The 20,011-nt window shown below is 44.6% G+C and overlaps 1 protein-coding gene across 1 annotated transcript in view; it reads right to left on the bottom strand.

Moving 5' to 3' along the window:
- Positions 1-20,011, bottom strand: part of CNBD1 (cyclic nucleotide binding domain containing 1) — a gene marked incomplete at both ends in the record, with an annotated part of 216,030 nt that overhangs the window by 57,151 nt on the left and 138,868 nt on the right. Inside the window, 2 exons of the mRNA XM_080646967.1 lie at positions 11,051-11,201; positions 12,415-12,524. Of these exons, the coding sequence (XP_080503093.1) occupies positions 11,051-11,201; positions 12,415-12,524 (261 nt within the window). The remainder of the gene's footprint in view (positions 1-11,050; positions 11,202-12,414; positions 12,525-20,011) is intronic.

The raw sequence follows: 20,011 nt of genomic DNA, 5'->3' as shown, positions 1-20,011 counted from the left end.
TCCTCCTCCCAGCAATGGGTCCTCCTCCCTCCAATGGGTCCTCCGCCCAGCAATGGGTCCTCCGCCCAGCAATGGGTCCTCCTCCCGCCAATGGGTCCTCCTCCCAGCAATGGGTCCTCCTCCCTCCAATGGGTCCTCCTCCCTCCAATGGGTCCTCCGCCCACCAATGGGTCCTCCTCCCAGCAATGGGTCCTCCTCCCTCCAATGGGTCCTCCGCCCAGCAATGGGTCCTCCGCCCAGCAATGGGTCCTCCTGTGCTCTGTGGGCCTAGAAAAAGCCTCGCTACTTCAGAGCACTTGTTTGGTGTGATGACTCCACCTCGTACACAATTCCCTAAGTTTTCCATGTGATCACCCTCCCGGAGACCTCTGTGTCTCTCGCCGAAATCTTTCCAGTAGCTCCAAGGCCAGCAAGTAGACGGAAGAGAAGGAGGAATGCACTCCCCACAGGCAAGTTAACTGCTAAAATGGGACTATCAGCAGTTTCTGTGGGAGTCTGTGTGCAAGGGCATTTAAGAAGTAAGGAAAGGATGTGGGTTTTCCTCGCAGATTGCAAGGCATGGCATTCTTGGAGACCTGCAATGGCTTCTAAACCAAGACCTGAATCCAACGGCCTTCACTACGTGCCTCTGGCACAGCCTACGAGAGGAGGGTCTGCCCAGTTCCTCCCCTGGACGTAAAGCCGGAAGGTGAAGTCTTTGCCTTTGGGGAGACAGCCGGTGGGAACTTTCTCCGTAGTTACTGGTCACCGTGTCTGCAAACATCTACATCATTTTATATTAAATCTCAAAGGGCCTGATCCAACAAGGCTGCCTTGGATTACTGCTCTGTCCAGCGTTTCGCTTCCTCCTGGAAATGTGCTCCTCCTGCGCCCCTGTGCGCCTACAGAGGGCGCGCAGCCTGGGGCTTCTGTCACGCTCTGGAAAGCGAACTAAGCAATGCCTATTTTTAAAAATATTTTGTCAGGGGATTTCTTAAGTGCATTAATTTTGTAAAGGAGCTGAATGCACATGTCTGCTGTCATGTTCTTACAGCACACTATCCAAAGGTAATTGTAAAACTTGTTCTAAAACTTAGCACAGACCTTCTTCATGCACATACACATTCTCATTCCTAAATGTGCTTTGAAATTCTTCTTGAGCAGATGATTTCTGAATGTTCATGCGAAGTATACTCATCTCCTGTCCTAATTTGGGGTTTTCACTTTTTAAGAAGTCCTCAGAAAATCTTGCATTTTTGCCAATAGTATGACTCAGGACAGCCCTTGATCGTCGCCATAACAAACAAATAAAAACCTTGGTTGCCTAATTCAACCAGGGTGTGCCGCCTGCACAGTCTAACACAGATGTGCTGGCTGAGCCAGGTCTGGGCAGCTCCACCCAAGAGAAGGCCCAGGATCCTGGCAGCCCCCCACGTGGTTGCGCCACCTTGGTGCCCACCACTGCCGGACAGCGGGGAGACCGCGGAGGATCATCACTATTCCCCTCCATTCCTTCCGTTCACCAGAGCAGCCACATGGCTGCGACCTCCCTTCCGGGCGCTGTGGATGCACCTCCTCTGTGCTCAGGGTGAGAGGGGCGGCTGTGGAGCCGCAGTCTCGGCCCTGCAGACATGCCACTCAGAGAACAAGATACAAGAAGGGCTTTCCAGCCATGAGGGCAAAAACCCGCAGGGACACTTCCTTTTGCTAAAAATGTCCTCAGGAGGGTCTTGGTTCATGGAGTCAGATTTTTGTTGTTGTTAATCCTCACCCGAGGATTTTTTTTTCTTTTCCAAAGGGTGGAAGGGGTGGCGGGGGCGGGGGGGGGGAGGGGGGAGAGAGAGAGAGGGAGAGAGAGAGCAGACACATCCATTGGTTGCTTCCTGCACACACCCGGACGGGACCAAGGATCAAACCTACAACCCAGATACTTGCCCTTGACAGGGAACTGAACCCACAACCTTTTGGTCTGTGGGCCAACACTCTGACCACTTAGCATACTGGCCAGGGCAACAAGTCAGATTTTAAATTGTTTTCTTATTTGCAGATAACTGTCAATAGAAATGATGTTTTCAAATTATTTATGGGACACATTGCACTCAATTACATGCTTTCTTAAAAAAATGAAATACTAGTCAATATTGAGCAATCAGGCAAGATTCAATTTAAAAAATTCTCTGGAAAAGCACTAAGTCACTGTATCTCCCATAGTGGCTATAATGGCCTGACACTGATTGATGGGGCACAGTATTTCCTATATTCTGACTTTCTTCTTCATGAATTATTTAGTAAGGGATCAGTACTTGTAGGGGATTAGTTTTGCCAAATAATATAAGTCACCAAAAGATAAAAATACTACACTATAAAATCATGGCTGGGATTATCAGAAGCTCTAACATTTAATCAGATGCAAACTATTGTAGTTTCCAACAATTAAACAAGGTTTTGCAATATAAATATTGAAACTTATCAGGAAATACTATGTAATTGTAAGTTTATGAAATTACATTTGTAACACATAGATTTATAGAGTCTCCTTAAAAATACTGAATCATAGGATTTACATAAAAATTTGGCCTGAAATTTTATGTGAACTAATTCTAAAATAAGTTTAAGAAATACAAAATTTTCATCAATTTTTGGGTTGGTTTGAACTTGACATCTAACTAATATTGTATTGCCTTCTAAACCAGCAAGGTTCTGGGATATGGCTTAGGAATGTCCTATTAGTCAAAAATGTATAATAATTTCCTTTTATTTACAGGTAATGGCAATTGTCAGACAGACAAAGCGCTTTCTAAGTGAGATAGCACACTACCTAAAACTTTATATGAGCTGTCACCCAGATGTCTTGCTGAAAATAAATTCATGGCCACTGCATCAGATAATCACAAGACTGAAGAATTGAAACCCCTGAAAGTTAAGGACTAAAACCAACCTAATTATTGTATCCAGGTGCTTAGTGTCGTGGGAACAAGAGATCCACGTGTGCTCTGTGGTGACGACGCCTTAACCAAGACTCTGCTTCTCTGCCTTTCAGAGCGCATGACTCGTGTCAGGTCAGCTCTGTGTCTGTACCACCTCCGTGGCTGGTGCTCTCCTGAGCCCAGAGAGCTGCTACTCCCATCATTCTCCGTCACTAGGAGCATTACTGGGCCTGTACCTCCATCTTCAGAAAAGTCTAGTTTCCAATAACATTTCCTTTTTCCTTGAGAGAAAAACGCCAGCCAATATATGAGCCCATTCATTAAAAAAATATGTAAACTCTACTTTTTTATTATTAAAATAATTCATCCATCTATCATACCAGACACCTGATACAGTTACATAATTTTAAAATTTATAACCTATCTACTACAGAAAAGAATCGGATACAAAGTAAACATGTAACCATAACTAAGAATTGATTCAAGTAGCAGACATGGCGAGTGGGGAGAGGAAGGGGGAAGAAGGACATGTACTTCCCTGGCAAAGGAAACCTTCGTGGTTAAAGGCAAAGCTGACATCATTCTTTCTGCCAATCTAGGAAGTGGAATGTCTTCAAAAAATCAAAAACAGAATTACCACACGATGCAGCAATTCCTCTTCGGGGTATTCATCCGAATTAATTAAAAGTACTTCTTGGACGGATGTCTGCACCCTCTGCTCATCCCAGCGTCATCTACAACAGCCCGATGTGAGCCCCGGAAATACTCTCTTGTGGTTGTGGGAACGCCTGCTGAGAGGAAGCATGTGAGGTGAGTGTGTGGTTGTGGGAACGCCTACTGAGAGGAAGCATGTGAGGTGTGTGGTTGTGGGAACGCCTGCTGAGAGGAAGCATGTGAGGTGTGTGGGTGGTGGGAATGCCTGCTGAGAGGAAGCATGTGAGGTGTGTGGGTGGTGGGAATGCCTGCTGAGAGGAAGCATGTGAGGTGTGTGGGTGGTGGGAATGCCTGCTCAGAGGAAGCATGTGAGGTGTGTGGGTGGTGGGAATGCCCGCTCAGAGGAAGCATGTGAGGTGTGTGGGTGGTGGGAATGCCCGCTCAGAGGAAGCATGTGAGGTGTGTGGGTGGTGGGAATGCCCGCTCAGAGGAAGCATGTGAGGTGTGTGGGTGGTGGGAATGCCCGCTCAGAGGAAGCATGTGAGGTGTGTGGGTGGTGGGAATGCCCGCTCAGAGGAAGCATGTGAGGTGTGTGGGTGGTGGGAATGCCTGCTGAGAGGAAGCATGTGAGGTGTGTGGGTGGTGGTGGGAATTCCTAATGAGAGGAAGCATGTGAGGTGTGTGGGTGGTTGGAACACCTGCTGAGAGGAAGCATGTGAGGTGTGTAGGTGGTGGTGGGAACACCTGATGAGAGGAAGCATGTGAGGTGTGTGGGTGGTGGTAGGGAATGCCTGCTGAGAGGAAGCATGTGAGGTGTGTGGGTGGTGGTGGGAATGCCTGCTGAGAGGAAGCATGTGAGGTGTGTGGGTGGTGGTGGGAATGCCTGCTGAGAGGAAGCATGTGAGGTGTGTGGGTGGTGGTAGGGAATGCCTGCTGAGAGGAAGCATGTGAGGTGTGTGGGTGGTGGTGGGAATGCCTGCTGAGAGGAAGCATGTGAGGTGTGTGGGTGGTTGGAACACCTGCTGAGAGGAAGCATGTGAGGTGTGTAGGTGGTGGTGGGAACACCTGATGAGAGGAAGCATGTGAGGTGTGTGGGTGGTGGTAGGGAATGCCTGCTCAGAGGAAGCATGTGAGGTGTGTGGGTGGTGGGAATACCTGCTGAGAGGAAGCATGTGAGGTGTGTGGGTGGTGGTCGGAATGCCTGATGAGAGGAGCACGTGAGGGCTTTGCACTAAAGCCTGGCATTTCATGCATACTCCCAGTTGTTAAAGGGAAGCAGCTGGGAGCCTAGGGCAGCACACTCATAACCAGGAACCAGTATTTTAAGTAGATGGGAATAACTGGAAATCTCTGAAGTGCCTCAGTGGTAGTGAGGGTAGGAGAGAGCTCAGGATGGAGGTGGTTAGGGATCATGAACATCTCTGTGCAGAGCCCCCAGGGGCTGCAGGGGAGACGCTGCCTCTGCCCAGCTGGATGAGCCCTTCCCATGAGCGCCTGAGGGCCTCCAGCACCTCCCGCAGGCGGCAGCCACACTGCCTGGCTCCCCTGACAAACCTAAGGGTCTGGACTGGCTAGTTGGCTGCTGACAACAAGCGATGTACGGGCTCGAGGCCGGTGAGCAGCAATGTGGCCGTGTTACCTGGGCAGACCTAGCTGCCTGGACCAGGTGTGGACTCACATAAAGAGCGTCACTGGGAGGCCATGGGGGTGCCCTGGGGATTGTGTGAAAGAATATACCAAGAAACAGGTGTATGAAATAAATTTGTTTTCAATCAAGACTTGGTCCAAAATCCCAAAACAAAACAAACATTTTATTTAATTAATTTTCACTTTTTCTTTTAATATTAGTAGTAAGGAGTGAAAGAGAAACATAAGGAAAAAAAGTACTTTGAAGTGTCAGACCTTATTTTTAACTTGGAAATGTGTTTTTATACCAAAATGTTATCATAAAACCAGAGCAAAAACCAAAGGGGGAGCAGAGGCCTGTCTCCTGAGGGACACTGCTCAGGCATGTAAGCTCCTCTGCTCAACACTGTTTCCAACGAGGCCCCCAAGGACGGGCCTGGCTCAGGGGAGGAATGCTGACTGCTGGGAAGTAGATCTTTTCGGTTAAAATGTATTCATGCCTGGCCAGTGCCTCAGTGGTTGGGCATCATCCCACACAACAGGAGGGTGCTGGTTCGATTCCAGGGCAGGGCACTTGCCTGAGTTGCAGGCTCCATCCCCAGTAAGGGGTCGTGCAGGAGGCAGCAGTCTCTCTCATCCACATTTCTCTCTCTCTCCCTCTCCTTTCCTCTCTGAAATCAATAAAAACATATTTTTCAAAAATAGACCCATCTACAGTAAATACGTGGTTCCTCAGGCTTTTGATTAAGAGAAAGTCTGTGACATTCTTCCTGTTTGAAAACATTTTCAGATTATGAGGGAATAAATGAGTGAGCAGAAACCTAATTTAAAATGAAGCGGGGGCAGAAGGAGGCGCTCTCAGCCCTCGCCCATCACAGGGCATGAAGGGAAGGACTTGTTCGTCATATTCCTCCCTCCCCTCCCCCTGCAGACCACTCCCGCCTTTGCTGGACAGACACCCTCTGGCTGCCAAGGCTGCAGGTCCCCAATGTGCAATTCTCTTTTGTTCTGGAATAAACCCGTTTGCTGGAGATACGCTGACTTTTTGTTTAGGTCCACAGTACCCTTGTCACCTTGGATGGGAATTTTCTTTTCCGGAAAGACAATTTAAACCCAGAGCTATCCCTTATTTTTTTTCAATCATGCATGGTTGACTGAGATATAACTAATAACAGAGGTAATTCATTTTTTAATATAAAAAGCAATTCTCATTATAAGAGTAAGACACTTGTTTTAATGGTAGAGATGAGAATTTCAGATATCAATAAAATTAAGATAGCTGGTATGCATAGTTTTAATCTAATGACTTAAGATATCAGTTCTGCACCTGGACAGAAATATATTACCTTCATAGAAATAATAACCCAATAAACTGCATCCCTGGTGGCATTGATTGAAAATAAAGTATATGTATATTTGCTTAAACTTAATAATATCTCTGTTCTCATTTTTTATTTAGATGCTTCAGGTAACGTCTGAGAATTATGAACAAAGATTACAAAACAGGTTATTTCTTATCTTCTAGAAGTTAACGAACTAAGTGAACAAAGAAACCACTCTGCAGGTGGTTGTAAACACTGCAAAATGAATCACTGCACATCTCCCCTACGGTTGTACCGAGGACGCTGTGTGTAACTCTCCAGGGAAAGCAGCGAGCTTCCATGTGGCCTTTATGCTTCTTGGATTCTGCTCTCACCATCCCCAGGTATAGGTGTGGTGAATGCATTGCTCACATTAGGTATCTATCCTATATAATAAAACCCTATCCTATATAATAAAATCCTAATATACAAATCGACCGAACGGTGGAATGACCGGTTGCTGTGACACCCACTGACTACCAAGGGGTAGGCGCTCAACACAGGATCTGCCCCCTGGTGGTCGGTGCACTTCCATAGGGGGAGCGCTACTCAGCCAGAAGCAGGGCTCATGGCTGGCAAGCACAGCGGTGGTTGTGGGAGCCTCTCCCACCTCCCCAGCAGCACTAAGGACCCCTTGAGGGATGTCCGACTGCTGGCTTAGGCCTGAGGGGTCCCGGACTGTGAGAGAGCACATGCCGGGCTGAGGGACCCCCCTCCCAGTACACAAAAGTCCTACACTGGGCCTCTAGTCTATAATAATAAAAGCATAATATGCTAATTAGACCGAATGTCCTTCCAGACATCCTTATTTCTGGACAAAGCTGCAGCAGGCGGGGGCCACAGCAGAGGCAGCCACTGCAGCAGCAGGCGGGGACCAAGGCACTTGCACGAATTTAGTGTACCGGGCCTCTAGTATATATATAAAAGGCTAAGTGACTGACATCCATCCGTCAGACGGTCAGACTGACCAACCAGCCAGTACACAGGACGTGCACTGGCAATTTAAAATAAACATTGACTCATGCATGCGTGATACATATAAAGCTCTCACTGGTGCCAATCACATGTATGTATTTCCATCTGTCATTGTTGATCATGGTTGCTCTGATTCCAAGAATTTATTTATTCCCGTCTGACACTGGCCTCCCATTTAAATTAATTCGAAGACAGTTTCCTGTAATGCCAGCATTTGGGATGACTATTAATAAATCACAAGGACAAAAACTAGACAGAGTAGGAATATTCCTATCTGAACCTGTTTTCGGACATGGTCAGTTATACGTTGCTTTCTCTCGAGTTTGAAGAGCATGTGATGTTAAAGCTATAGTTGTAAATACTTCATCACAAGGGAAATTAGTCAAGCACTCTGAAAGTGTTTTCACTCTTAATGTGGTATACAGGGAGATATTAGAATAAGTTCAATCAATTTATCAGTCATTGTTTGTATCAATGTTGTTTTTATATCATGTCTTTGTTGTTGTTATACCATGTTGTTATTGTTTATTTATTAACTAGAGGCCCGGTGCATGAAATTGGTGCACAGGTAGGGTATCTAGGCATGGCCGGCAATCAGGGCCAATCTGTGGGGTGATCAACAGGGCGATCGGGTGGCCTACTGGCATCTGCCTTGGCTGGCCTGGGGCCTGGGGGTTGGGGACAGCTCCTGCCTTCAACGTCTGCCCCCTGGTGGTCAGTGTGCATCGTAGCAACTGGTCGTTCTGCTGGTCATTCCACCGTTCAGTCAATTGGCATATTAGGCTTTTATAATGTAGGATTAATTTATATATTATTTTCATATACATTTTACTAATTTTCTTTCATCTCTGACAATTCTATTATAGAGAAAGGGTGAATAGCGATATTAAAATATTTCTTCTAATTAATTTCCTTTCATTGTGCATGAGTCCTTGCACCAGGCCACTAGTTTACTAACAGTTGTTGATAAACTGGATCATTTAAATGCTATTGGCTCTTTAATATGATTTGCATGGGAATAAATAGAGAATATGACCTTGTATGCTTGAAAAAAGATATCGACTTTATTCCTTCAGTAATACATTTTCCAGTTCTAAAAAAAAAAATCCCTCTATTTAACAACCTTTGATATAGATTAGAAAGTTCAGCTAACATAATCAACATATGACTAAGGATTCTGTTGGAACATATTGGTTTTACTTAATGTTTGTTTGTTTATTTATTTTTCAGTTCAATGAAGTTGCCTTTATTTTTATATCACCCATGCAATAGAGCAGCTAAAAACAACACTATTTCCCAATAACAAGATGGCATATCCTGAGTTTGCTCACGTCTCTTATTCCAGTTTAACATTTTCATTTGTCTTCAACCTGATATTTTTACTTTCCCTTGGGCCCTGCCTTACACTATTTCACAGAGGTGGGTTCAGATTTCAGACAATAAAGGAAATGGAATAAATGGAAATAGGGTAAAGTCATATGAAAAATGCAAATAGAAAGATCATCTTTGTTTATGTGTGAAGATGACCCTTCTGGCAAAATTAACTATTAAGTTTTTCAGTAAAACTATTTAGTTAAAAAAAAATTTTTTTTACTTTTTTTGGAATAAACAATAAAATAACTAGAATGTAGAAATAAAGAACAAGCCAAATAGAGTTCTCAAAAACGTTTCGGTTGAAGGTTTAACTAATTTACACACAGCACAGAAGTAGCTCCATCACATCAGTCCCAGCTGAACAAAACGTAGAAAGAAATTGAAAATGTGAGGAGAAAGCACAGGTTAAGCTCCCGCTGTGCAGTCCTTTGAAGGTTAGTTTCCAGATGGCATGGGAGGCCCCGCTGCAGCCACTGTGGAAGAAGGCCCTCATGTGTGAAACGTTAACTTTCACAGAGGAGTCCCAGCGCACCGGCCTTGCACCAGTTAACGTAATTAGTCCGGGAGGAGAGGGGCGTCGCTGCGCCAGGGAGAAGCTGCCGTTTTAACTGGGAGCTAGTAATCACTTTTAAGTGTATTTGCTTTGAGGAGGGAGTTGTATCTCAATGTCACAGAAGGATGGAAAATTAATCAATGCTATTTCAGACTGATCACTTGGAACATGAACACATGAACTGAAGCTAAGCCAAAGCAGAGTTAAGCATCTCAAGGGAACATATCCCCTAAGAGACACACAAAAAATACTTGAAATTCAGGATAAGGGGATTCAGTCATATCATACCTGGATATCATCAAAATCTTTCTAATTGAATTTATTTGAAGCAAATATCTCACCCATGTTAATTTCTTTTAGTTTCTCCTCAATTATTTAGTCCGTATTCAATGTTTGACATATTTAGTTTTATTGTAGATAAAATTATATTTTTTATTAACCTACTAGAGGCCCGTTGCACGAAGATTCATGCAATAGGCCTTCCTTCCCCTGGCTGCCAGCACCGGTTTTTCTCTGGCACCTGGGACCCAGGCCTTCGCTCTGGCCGCCACCTTCCATCTTTGCTCTGGATGGAGCCTTCAGCCTTCTCCACTCGAGCCAGAGCACAGCTCCTGTAACTCCCTCCACCCCCCACCCTCCCTCTCATAGCAGGCATCCCACCCTTCCCAGCTGCTCTGCGCCTGCTTATGCAAATTAACCCACCATCTTTGTTGGGTTAATTTGCATACTAACTCCTGATTGGCTGGTGGGAGTCATGGAGGTACAGTCAATTTGCATATTTCTCTTTTATTAGTGTAGATTGTGTTTTGACTGATTAACCCAAATTAATTTATCCTTTATACTGAATTGCATATCCCATTTGAGTATTTATAATGTTTGAGGGCTAAACACAGTAGCTGCCTGATCATTCTTCTAATGTTATTAGAATTCTAAACTTTCAGATAAAGGCTTTAATACAAGTTATAGGTCTTCATGTACACTTGATCTAGACTGTACATTGGAGGATAGTATACACTTGACCAGAACCAGAAACACAGCAGCAGTAATTTTAGAGATTAAAAAAAAACAAGCAAAGTGCTCCAGAAAAGTAAAGCACTGTGCTTTCTTTCTTTGTTAATCCTCACCCAAGGATATTGTTCCCATCGATCTTTAGAGAGAGTAGAAGGGAAGGCAGGAGAGATAGAAAGAGAGAAACACTGATGGAGAGAAACACACCCTGCCCAAGGCCAGGGATCCAACCTACAACCCAGGTACGTGCCCTTGACTGGGAATCAAACCCTCAACCCGTGGGTGTGCAGGCTGACACTCTAACCTCTGAGAAACACCAGCCTGGGAGGGAGTGCTACTACTAACAGTAACTTGGAAATTAGAAGAGATAGTCCAGTAATTTCAAATCAGTCTTTTGAAATAGTTCTAATATCTTCTAAAGGAGCACCATTAAAACAGTCAGAATATGAAGTTAGGACAGGCTGTGTCTGTAAGGAACATAGCACACCTGTTCTTACTTAAGTGCCCTGACTTGACTATGAAATATGTCCCCTCTTGTCAAGTACTCAACAAGTAAAGGCTGTCAGAGTGAAGAAAAGACAGGGTGTGTTTACCATGCAGGTCCTTGTCTTGGATGACGGCCGCCTCCACCTCCTCCCCGGCCACCACGGTGCAGGTGAAGGGCAGCTGCAGCAGCGCGCTGAGCTCGCCGAAGGACTCCTGCTCCTGGAGCTGCCCCATGTACACCAGCTTCCGGACTTGCTTCTGTGAGAGAGAGGAGCGGTGCTGAGTGAGCGCTGCAGGTCACGGCTGCATGTCGCTCCTGCGGAAACGCTGTTCACGAGCCCGCTGGTGTGGTGTTTAAAATGCATTCAACTTCGTGCGACCAGGGAACACCTTTCCTTAGCGTGTGTGAGTTCTGTGACATCCATGGGCCACTCCGGCGCCTGAGGAAACTGGAAGCACCGCCATTCAGTGCAAACTGCGGCTTTGCATCTGCCAAGATGCTTGGGAAATGCTGAACTCATTCCGTGCTTCGAAGCCCTGGGCTAGCATTGTAAGCATGCTCACTTAGTGTGTTATCTCCGACACAGGGGTGAGTTGGTGAGCAGTAAGATGAAAAAATAAGGACAGGAACAAAAAGAAAGGAGGGCAGCCCTCGGGATAGAAGGGTGAGAGGAAATCTAAAAGGGGTCACAAGCCAAGATCTGCCGGGAAGGTGTGTTCCTCTTACAACCAGCGCGTCCCCGCCTGACGTCCAGGCGCAGCAGAGCAGCTGGGCTCCAGGGAGCAGCGCGCATGGAGGCGCCTGACCAGCCAGCAGCTCAGCCCACTCCCCGCCGCCGCGCCTTCTGCCCCCGAGAACTGCGCAAACCAGCATCTCACAGGGGACTCCGGGTCTGCCTCTCCCCTTCGGGCAGGTTCTGGAAGGCACCTCCTGTTTCCCCCCAGGTGTGGTGCTTCCGCCCACACACCTTAGCGCCCCTGCCGCAGGCCCGGACACCCCACCCGGGAGCTACAGCCTCTGGCTAAGGACGTCCCTGTAGGTCTTCGCGTAGGCAGTTCATTTATTTCTCGTGGATGAATGTGCAGGGAAATTCCGGGGCCATGTGCTTCGTGTGTTTCAGCCAACCTGATAACTTATAGTGATACTGCGGGGTGATAACTGGCATTTTTCTGATAAATAAAGACGTTAAGCATCTTTCAATGTGCTTATTGGCCATTAGGCACATTGGTTATTGATATCTTGGTCACAACTCAATATATCTTACAACTTATCTTACATTCTTGTATCTTACAACTCAGGGAGGGGGAGAAAAAAAAACCCAACCAAAAGGAGTAAAAAACATTGAACAGAAATTTCACAAAGGAAGACACACAAATAATGTATCCAATGAGCAGTGAAAAGATGTTCAACATCCTTTATTCACTGGAGTAGGTTAATAGGTTAAAGAGAACACGAAGATTTGAAACTTACCACTCGTTTTGGCTGTAATCTCACGAATCCTACAATATCTCTATAAATGTTACAATGTCCAGAATTAATATAAGCCACGAAAGGAATTATATTTCCACTTTCCACTATCACTGAAAACAAAAGAGATAATTCATTATTTCACACATTCTTCTCTATAAATGGTGAGTTTAAGAGAATTTCACACATTCCTACTGTAATGGTAAGTTTCTTAATGGATGCCAGTCTACAGGGAGCACTGGCCTATGATAGACAACCACACCTGGCATCTCAGAGAAGGAAGCATTGGTGAGACTGTGACAGCAGAGCCACCCGCCCGCACCCGTGCAGTAAACGGGGAGAAGGCCAGAGGCAGGGGGGCCAGAGGAGGGGGCAGGGGGTGGGGGGAACAAGCCTCAGTTGGCATGTTCGGATCATTGTGCTGTGAATTCCCTGCCATGCTAATGCCAAACTGCCAATGGTTTACCAACTGGCTTGCACAGTCCCCGAGTGTGTAACATCCCCGAGCCCGATGGAGCAGGGTTAGCACTCTCCTCTCTCGGCAGGATTTAAAACAAGGTCCTACATGAGCCATAAATTCTATTAATCCCTGAGCTTCAGGCTTTTCACCTTGAAAATGGCAAAATTAAAAACCCCATTCTATACTCAACAAGGGGTAATTAAGTAAAATAAGGTGCTTAGTATGATGGCTGGCACCTAGTATTACATAGTAAAGCATGCTGTTAATATCATTACTTTATGCTCAAATTTGTGAAGCTACCCTAAGACCAAGATTTAGTTGAAGGTGAACTGGATAATCTATATATAAAAACCCAGTGAACTTTCCAGCACAACAACCGGTTGCTATGACACGCACTGACCACCAGGGTGCAGACACACAATGCAGGAGCTGCCCTCGGTGATCAGAGCACTCTCACAGCAGGAGTGCTACTCAGCCAGAAGCCGGGCTCACAGCTGGCAAGCGCATTGGCGGTGGCGGGAGCCTCTCCCGCCTCCATGGCAGCACTAAGAAGCAGTGAGCCAAGCGGTAAGGAGCGAGCAGGCGGGTGGTTAGGAGCGAAAGGTCCTGGATTGCGAGAGAGCGCAGGCCGGGATGAGGGACACCTCCCACCCCCATGCATGAATTTCGTGCATGGGGCCTATAGTACCTTTATAATTACCCAGGTACTGATTAAAAAGCAATTGGAATAAAAACCTCTTGATCTACATAACGTTTTAAATTATCACCATAATTTTATTTAAATAATAAAATCAACTAGACATACATAAATTAAAATTGCTATTTCAAATTGGCGTTTTATTTTGTGCATTTTGAAGCATATCAATATTTTTTCTGCAAACCCTAAAAGTAACAGAGGAAACATATGTATAAACACATGATTTTTTAAAGCAGAGTAGTATTTCATTGTGTAAATGTACCACAGCTCTTTTATAATTAAAAATAAAAATTTTGATTATTTAAAATTATTTATTTCACATTATATAAGAGTATATATCAACATGAGAAGAATTATTTATGTTATTAAAATAATAAGCTGGAAAATAGCATAGCTCTGTAAAAATCATAGTTAAAAAGAACAAGATAACTATTGATAACATTTGCCATAAGCAAAAATGAACAGACAATGGAAAATACTTGAAGATAAAACAAGTGGCATTTCAATGTTTTGCTGAAATGTTTAAGAGAATATGTTATCTCCCTCTCCTCATATAACATTCAGAACTCAAAGTCTATAAAACAAAGATTGAAAGATGATGCTACTGTCAGGAATCAATTATTTACCTAAATAAATTATTATGGTAACACATATTCTCTTATACTATTTTCCTTACAGCCAGACAATGATATTACAAAGTTATTTGAAGATATGGAAGTGCAATTTGTCTATAGAATTCGGTGCAGATTGCATAGATGGGGAATTTTCTCAGAGGTCGCACTCATCAAAGCAACGATGGCCTTGCTACCGAGGTGGGGACGGTAGAGCCTGCCCTCCTTCCTTCAGCCAGCCAATGGGTGCAGAGCAGGCCTGGCACACTGCAAGGTCCCGGCAAGGAGAGGTGCACTAAGCACCACGGAAACCCTTTCCTCTTCACTTGCCGTGTGCGCTGCTCTGTCCTTTCTTTAAAAATATATATATTATTATGGATGGGGTTTTAAATTTTATTTCCCATCACCTTTTATCTCCTCTGTGCCCTCTACCACCTCCACCCATCTCCCCGCCCCCTGCAATCACAACACTGTTGTTCATGTCCAGGAGTTCTTTCATTTTTTCTCAAATGCTCCCCCCTTCCCCCCAACCCCCCATCCTTCCCCACACACACACACCCTGGCTGTCTGCCTGCTCTCTATAAGCCTTTCTCTCTTTTGCTTGATAGTTCAGTTTGTTCATGAAATTCTACATATGAGTGAGATCATGTGATACTTGTCTTTCTCTGACTGGCTTGTTCACTTAGCATAATACTCTCCAGGTCCCTCCATGGGGTAAAATTTTCTTCCATTGTATAGCAGAGTAGAATTCCATGGTGTAAATGTACCACAGCTCTTTTATCCACTCATCTACTGGTGGCACTGGGCTGTAAGCCAAGCCCTCTATAGGCCACAGGGAAGCATCTATAATATCCAGGAGGGCAGGGACCTTGTGTTGAAGGTCAGGCTACAAGGTCAAAGCCAAACCAGTGCTGTGAGGCCACCTCATTCCAGCAGTGATTCTTTTTGATCTTTCTAACAATCACCGCAAATGTTTGTCTTAATGAAGACAACTCCAGGGAACTCTGGGTTTAAGGACATTTTCAAAAATATTCATTTGAAATATTACTGTTGACTAGAAAAAGTCATACCAGTTCCCTGGGACAGACTTCACACCTCCTCATTGTGTCTCCAGGTTTTATTGACTTCACCCTGTCCTGTTTCCCACACCCAAAAACTGCTGGTGACATGCTGTCAGCTCCTTGCCCTTCCCTCGGGTGACATAGAAAATGACACACAACATGAAAAGACCCAGAGGATTACAACACAGTTTTAAATGAAAAGATTTAGTCATGGACTACATAGATGACATTGTATTCATTATTTTTAAAGGTCAGATTCATTAATGTTCAGCAAATAAAGTTGATTTGTATTTAAAAATTAGGTTTTAAATAATGTTAATGTAAATAGTTGTCAGCATCCCATAATAACTCAGACTGACATTCTAAAACATTTAAGAAGTACAAACTTGATTCTATCCTAAGCGTAAGTAATAGGGAGAAAAAGAGGATTCACAGACAGAACGTGGGGCGTTCTTCTTTTGCATCTCTATTGCTTGTCACATGCCAGGAAATACCCCAGGCCTAATAAACTATTCTTTCCCAATTGCCAGACCCTTCAGAAGAAGCAGGGGAAGGACAATGCCTTCCTGGCTGTCCACACCATCACTGAGGCAGTTCAGGGCCCGTTTCCATGGAAACTAGTGATTAGAAAGACAGTCACAGGACATCTTCTAAACTGAGACAAAGCCGGGCCCTTGGCAGAGGACTGAGCCAGTTTGGGAGAAGGAGTGTATGGGGACCAGGAAGGTGGGTGCAGCTCCAAGCAGGACACACATTCACTGTGAAGCACTGTGAACACATGGTCTGGAAGTGCACGCACCCTTCTGTGTAGAAGTAAAGGTGTTTGCCTTGCTGCCTGGCTCCCGAGTATGTTTTGTGTTCTACCAGGACTTCTAACAATTTGGGGGCTCGTCCAGGATACTCTCTGTCGCCACAGGGAAAATGGGCCCCTCTCCTGAGGAGGTGCACCCCGCTGCCAAGTTGCGGCAGTCTTGGTGAGGAGGGACAGCCATTACCCCTGGGCCAGTTATGAGCTCAAGCTCGAGAGTCAGACAGCAATGCAAGAAGGGCCCAAGCAAGACCTGTGGCAATCAGGTGACCTCATGCATGAGCCAAGGTGGGAAATGGACTGAGTACTACTTTGGTGATTGGGTGTCCTCGGAAGTCAGGTGTATGTGACTGGGATGTATCTTAGACATAAAGCTAGTGCAGAGTTCTGATCTGTGGTTCCATTCTCCTGTGAGGGAAGCAGCCAGAGAGGGATGAAGCAGATCTCAAGGAATAGGAGAAACCTCCAATATGGGGGATTAAGAATATAGTCACAGGGGACCTGCCATGGATGGGAAACAAAAATTCTAGGCCTAGGGAATACATTCCCCCGAAATAGTCCATTAGGAGAATGCTGAGGTTCTGGGGAGGCAAGTTCCTGAATCAGGGACAGAGACATTACTCTTGGTATAAACTTTTAGTGTTGCGCACGCCTATATGAGAGTGTGTGTTGATGTTTTATGTCTGTTTTTTGTTGTTGTTGTTTAATTTGTTTACTTAGCTAGTGAAACTTCTGTCTGTATGTCTGTGATGCAATTTTGGCTAACTTTTAGGAAATTTAATTTGCTCTTCCCTGATTTATGATTTTGCTGTGCTTGGTTAAAATTTTAAGATTATAAGATTAATTTAAAAGTGTAAAATTTGTAAAGGTTGCAATCCAGGGGAGCTTAAAACAAAGGCCAGCCAGTTCCAAGACTGCTTGTTGTTAACAAACCATTACATTATCTTGCCCACCTGAGGCAAAGCAGGAGGGGAAAGGAAAAAAAAAGAAGCCGGAGGTTTCCAAGCAGCAGAATGGGAAGCGGTACTTGGGTGCTTGTGGAACTCAGCAGGGTTGAGAAATTTGCAAAACCCCACCTAGCATCACATCCATTAAACATTCAGTTGTCAGCATTGGTATTAACTGGGATGGGACTGGAACGGGACCAGGAAGGGACCGCAACAGGAAGTGGGTGGCCTGAGACAGGAAGTGGGTGGCTTGCACCTGCTTGTGACATCACAAACCCATGCTGGCCAGCCGAGGCAGAACTAAGGCTGACCTTGGGGGCACTGCAGCAAGAGAATGGGCGGTTCTTGAATGAGGATGGACCGCTTTCCAAGGGTGGTCCTGAAGGCATAGGACTCCCAGCCAGATTAGCATGTCCTTTCTTTGAACAGAAAGGGCAATCATAGTTAACAGCATAATTCAAATCCCTGTTACAAAATTAGTCAAGAAAATGCATTAGGTAATAATTGGCTTTAAGAATCTCAAAGTTGTTAAGATATAAAGCTTTTCAGTAAAAATCTAAAAGTGAACAAGCACAGACAAGAATGAGACCCTTGTCCTGCCTTCCCCTCCCTATGTCACCCAGGGATGATCTGAGGGAACAGCCAAGATGGCAATTTACAATCCCAGCCTCCCCCGCAGGCTCCAACCAGCTCTTTGGCCACCATGCCACCAGAAACCAGCTTTTCTAGGCTGCAAAAGAAGTTGAAGTTGGAGCAGTAAAAAAAAAAAAAAAAGTTAAAAGTTCTGCTGGAAGACCCACATGGCTCAGCTGACTGGCTACCAGGGGTGGGCAAACTTTTTGACTCGAGGTCCACAATGGGTTCTTAAACTGGACCAGAGGGCCAGAACAAAAGGATGGATGGAGTGTTTGTGTGAACTAATATAAATTCAATGTAAAGGAGCGTAAGGGAGAGCAAGAGAACCCTCCGCTCTTTCGGCTCCGCGGGCCGGATAGAACAGCCGAACGGATTCGGCCCGCGGGCTGTAGTTTGTCCACGGCTGGGCTAGACTAAAAGCAGGGGGTGTGATTTTAAAGTTGGCTATGGCTATCTGGGAAAGGGAGCACCTGGCTGGCCCTGGTGTGCTTCCAGCAGATGTAAGATTTCCAAACCCAGGAGACCCAGTGGGACCTTTACAACAAGGCCCATGGGGGACACATGAGAGATCTCTCAGGGACTAATAATTAAAGGGATTAGGGGAGCAGTTCCCCAGTCTCAGAACCTAAATAGAGCCTTCAATAGTCAGCAGGGCAAAGAAGAAGGCCTTCCGAATTTTACCAAAGACTAAAAGATCAAATGAGAAAGTACTCTGGGCCAGACCCTGAGGACGTGTTGGGCCAAGAAATATTAAAAATTACATTTTGTCACCAGTAGTTGACCTGACATCTCAAGAAAACTGCAAAGGTAGAGAACTGGAAGAATAGAAGTGCAGAAAAGTTGTTAAAAGAGGCTCTGAATGTCTATGTACATAAAAATAAGAAAGGCAAAAACAGAAAACTAACATAATATTACACATTTTAATTTGCCCACTCTTAGTTTTATCACAGAAGCTCTCTTGTACTTTGTTGAAGGTATATTTTCTTGAAAGTAAAAGTGCATTTAAAGTGTGTTCATAAATGTTAATCTAAGAAATGCTGACTGTTCACTTTTTAGTAATCATTGAAAAATTAAGGTTTCTAAGAATGCTAATACATTTAAAAAAAGAAAGAATATTAGAGTAGAAATACTTAATGGAAGAACTAAGGCATGGTTATGCATTTTGAAGAAAAAAGAAGGTGGTTTCTAAAGGTGATTATTTCTGGAAATTGTAAAAATGTTTTTGAAAGTTGCAAAAATGTCCATGAAGTTTATAAAGAGAAATGTTAAAAGGAAATTAATTAAATGATACAGGCCAGTGAGCCAGGACAAGCAGAACAGGGAAACTGAGATATTTAAACAGCAGTTTGCAACCATCTAGAAAACTCTGTCTTCCTTAAACAAAGGACACTTAAAAGTCAATGATTTGTATTTTGCCTTCATAAACAGAGGGTAAATAGCTTATGCCAAAGTTCTCAGGAAGACTGATGGGAGAAATCCAATTGGTGTCATTTGCTGTCCACACCCTAGGACAAATGAAGTTAGAAAATAAGCCTTTTTTGGTCAGTTATTTTCTAGTAAAATAATTATGTTATATTAATCAGGTATTTAATAAAAAGACCATCTTTTAATCTGAAGTTTGCTGGCCTATGTTCCTGTCTGATACACTTTAATATATAATCTTTTGATAAAATCAAGTTTGACAACCTAGGGTTTGAATCTTAAGAAAAGTTTTGTGTGTTTTTTTCTTTTTTTTACCTAGAGATGGCTATAGGTGATTCCAATAGGCTCTGGAATGCCTCAAGATCTTCCTACCATGGAAACTAGGGACCAATTTCTTAAGAACTGTGTACTGGCTATCTCTTCTACTTTAACTCTCTCAGGTTAGAAGGCCTCCTGACCCAAGGCCCTCCTCTTGAGTTTCCGGTTTATCGCCATCGACCGGAAGACTACGTTTGTTCTAATCAAGATTTGGAAGGGAAGCAAGTTGGAACCCTCCTGGGAAGGACCTTACCTGTCTTGCTTACCACAGGGACTACTGTTCCGACTGCAGAGCGAGGTTGGACCCATCACACACGGCTTAAGGGCAGACATACCTCAACTTGGACAGCCATACCAGGACATGTCCCCTTGATATTGACGCTAAAAACTGTGAGCTGTCTTAATAACCATCATGCACTGGGCTCTATCTAATTGCTTAAGGAATATAGCAAATTGCAGGGGCTTACAATATGGGCTGGAGAAATGTGTACAATCTGGATCATGCTTACCCAGTTAAGTTATTGGTTATAGATAACTTGAATGACTTGGATATTTCAGCCTTTAGGTCAAAAGATTGGCTAGGACTAGATTTAGGAGTAGATGTCACAGGACAAGATCCCGTAGGCCAGTGGTCGGCAAG

The sequence above is a fragment of the Plecotus auritus genome, assembly GCF_963455305.1.
Source record: "Plecotus auritus genome assembly, chromosome: 11".
Lineage (NCBI taxonomy): Eukaryota > Metazoa > Chordata > Mammalia > Chiroptera > Vespertilionidae > Plecotus > Plecotus auritus.
The sequence above is the reverse complement of the archived record's forward strand: the minus strand, read 5'-3'. Positions and strand labels throughout refer to the sequence as shown.